The sequence below is a fragment of the Cryptomeria japonica genome, unplaced genomic scaffold, assembly GCF_030272615.1.
Source record: "Cryptomeria japonica unplaced genomic scaffold, Sugi_1.0 HiC_scaffold_1958, whole genome shotgun sequence".
Classification (NCBI taxonomy): domain Eukaryota; kingdom Viridiplantae; phylum Streptophyta; class Pinopsida; order Cupressales; family Cupressaceae; genus Cryptomeria; species Cryptomeria japonica.
In genome coordinates this window covers 6,249-8,943 of record NW_026730221.1, presented here as the reverse complement: position 1 = coordinate 8,943, position 2,695 = coordinate 6,249, and the positions used below count along the sequence as shown (strand labels likewise).

The 2,695-nt window shown below is 39.6% G+C and overlaps 1 protein-coding gene across 1 annotated transcript; it reads left to right on the top strand.

Annotated features, from left to right (window-relative positions):
• Nucleotides 1-1,781: 1,781 nt before the first annotated feature.
• On the top strand, nt 1,782-2,273 carry LOC131873535 (cysteine-rich repeat secretory protein 55-like). The gene has a single exon (XM_059216367.1). It carries the CDS (start codon nt 1,782-1,784, stop codon nt 2,271-2,273), a length of 492 nt encoding a protein of 163 aa, XP_059072350.1.
• Nucleotides 2,274-2,695: the final 422 nt, after the last annotated feature.

Below are 2,695 nucleotides of genomic sequence, written 5' to 3'. Positions count from 1 at the left end.
CCAACATGGCAAGAGAAGGGTGACAACACCTCCTCAACTACCTTCGTGATCTAAAGCAAAAACATGGCCATTTGACCAAATAACATGGCATGTAGTAGTAAACATGAAAGCAACAATTTTAATCTCTTAAAAATTAAAAAAATCAATACCCAGATATCCAGTCAAGTATCCCACATGAAATACTTCCAAGAAAGGTCAGAAAGACCTTGAACATTCCAAGACATGAAATTCATGATTGAAAATCATGTATGTTATCCTTGTCCTCAACAAAGGAGAAACTGTTTTGCAAAAAATCTTTTGACTAGAAACCTGAGTGTGGAACTACTCGCCACTTTTTAGGAGGTTTGTTGCTATCCTCAACACACGCAAAAGGGCTATGAGAATCACGTAGAGAGGATGTTTGAACCAAAACAAGAGAAGCGGGCAGGGGGTGCATCCCCAAGAAGAGTGGGCACCACCGAAGCCTGTAGGCTTCTTCCCCTGTAAAACATGGTTTAAAATTGGTTGTTGCAATGGTGACGGCTATGGTTGTGGCTGCGCTACGAAGAAACTTGGGGTTGCATTTGAGAAACAATAGAGTTTGAAGGATTTTGAGAAGTGGTTGAAAAGCCCTTTCCTTTGCGAACAATGGTAGTCCAACCATCCTTAGTTTTGGGAGCTTCAAAACAAGGAGGAGCAACTTCCTTGGGAGGAGTTCTATCTCTTGAGGGAACCAAAGGATAGTCCTTAATCTTATGTTCTGAAGATTGGCACCAAAAACAAGTATTGGGCAAGTTCAGATAAATTACTTGTTGAGAGTAACACAAACCTCCTATCTAAATATCTCTAGTCTTTTTGATGTCCTAAAACAAATCCACTTCAACGCATACCCTTTTTGAGGATGGGTATGGAAAAACAATCGGGGTCCATGCAAACCACCACCTTGCCAATGGATTGGGCAATCGTCTACATAAAGGGCTAACAAGGAAAAGGGAGACCAAAAAATTATATCCAGACTAGGACTTTCGGCTTCTTGTCATCAAAGACAAAAAAGTCTCATGACCATGACTGAAAAACAAGCAAAGAGGATTGAACAAACCAAGCCCAATGATGTATAATATCATGCACATGGGTGGAATCGTCCAAACGAAACAAAAAAATCCTTTGGTGAGATTCTGGATGCCGTCAACCTTGACCCCATGAGGGGCCTAGGCATTGGCAATCCATTTAGGAAGCATGCTTTTAAATGGAACATTCCCCACAAAACAACCTATTAAAGTAAAAATTTCAAGCCATTGACAAGCCTTGAACAAGCAAGACAAAATCTGGGGTACCAAAAAGTGTACCTCGTGAAAAACTTTGGGAACAAATTTCCTAGGCCGTTTGATTGGCGGTGTCATGATTGCCAGATGCCAAAACTCCAACACTAGCTAGGTTGAGGCTCGCTGAAGCCATGAAAAGGCTAAAACATCTCACAATAAATATGATATGACATCAGAAAAACCACAAAGAAACACACAATACACAGAAACAACCATGCAAAAAACCCTTAGAACTCTCCGCACGATTTCCTTTCCTTAACATAATTTTGATTGTATCCTTAATCATAACTCTAATTCTAAATATAACAATAATACTAATTCTATTCTAAACATAACTGTAACGGTAATCAGGGTTAGGACTAACACTAGGTCTATTTCTAACCATATTTTTTATTATCATGGTTTATAAGATTTGGTGGTCTTAACAAAGCAGCAAAATACGTCTTCGGCACTGGTATTTCAAGTTTGCCTCGAATATCAATGGGGAATTGCAGAGTGGTCGATGCAACTGCCCAGCCTGCGGATAAAATTTTAAGGTTTATTATTTTATTATGCATAGCAATGGCTCCCATTAGAGCAGATCCTGAGGCCAAGCTTTTATCCTACCAATGCAACTATGGCCCCAGCGGTAACGCAACCGTCTTCAAGCAAATTTTGAACGCCGCGCTGGAAACTGTGGTGGAAGAAGTTGCTCCATCTGGATTTGCTACAACAGACAAGGAGACACCAACAGATCTGGCAGATTCAGTATACGTTCTGGCGCAGTGCAGAAAGGATAAATCCCCTGCCGATTGCGTCGACTGCATAAACTTTGCAGAGAAGCAAGCACGCAACTGTCCCTATATGTCCTGCAAAGCATACTACGACGGCTGTTATCTGCGTTACGAGAATTACAATTTTTATGATAAATATACTGATGCCACACATAAACCGGCAGATTCAGTATACGTTCTGGCGCAGTTTGATAAGTGATCTTTGCAGCGCGACTCCGCGAATAAATGGTTATTTTGCTGCGCAGACGAGACGAGGGCCGTCTCATACGACTATCTATGGACTTGCCTTCTGTCTGCGTTCCATTCAAAGGGATTCCTGCGTTCTAATATATCTGGTCAAGAATGCTATTTATCATGCTCAATCAAAGCATATTAGAGTGCAATATACCTTTTCAAGAGAAATACTTGAAGGAAAATGAGTATTATTGAAAAAGTTTGATACACTAAAGAATATTGTTGATTCATTAACAAAGTTATGAGTATTTCAAGAAATTTTATTGGCCTATAGAATATTAATGTGCATAGGCACTCTAAACTTATAATTAAGGGTCCCTATATAATGTATTTAGCAATTGGGAAAATGTTAGTAAATTTTCTATACTTAGCATGTTTTATAATCAT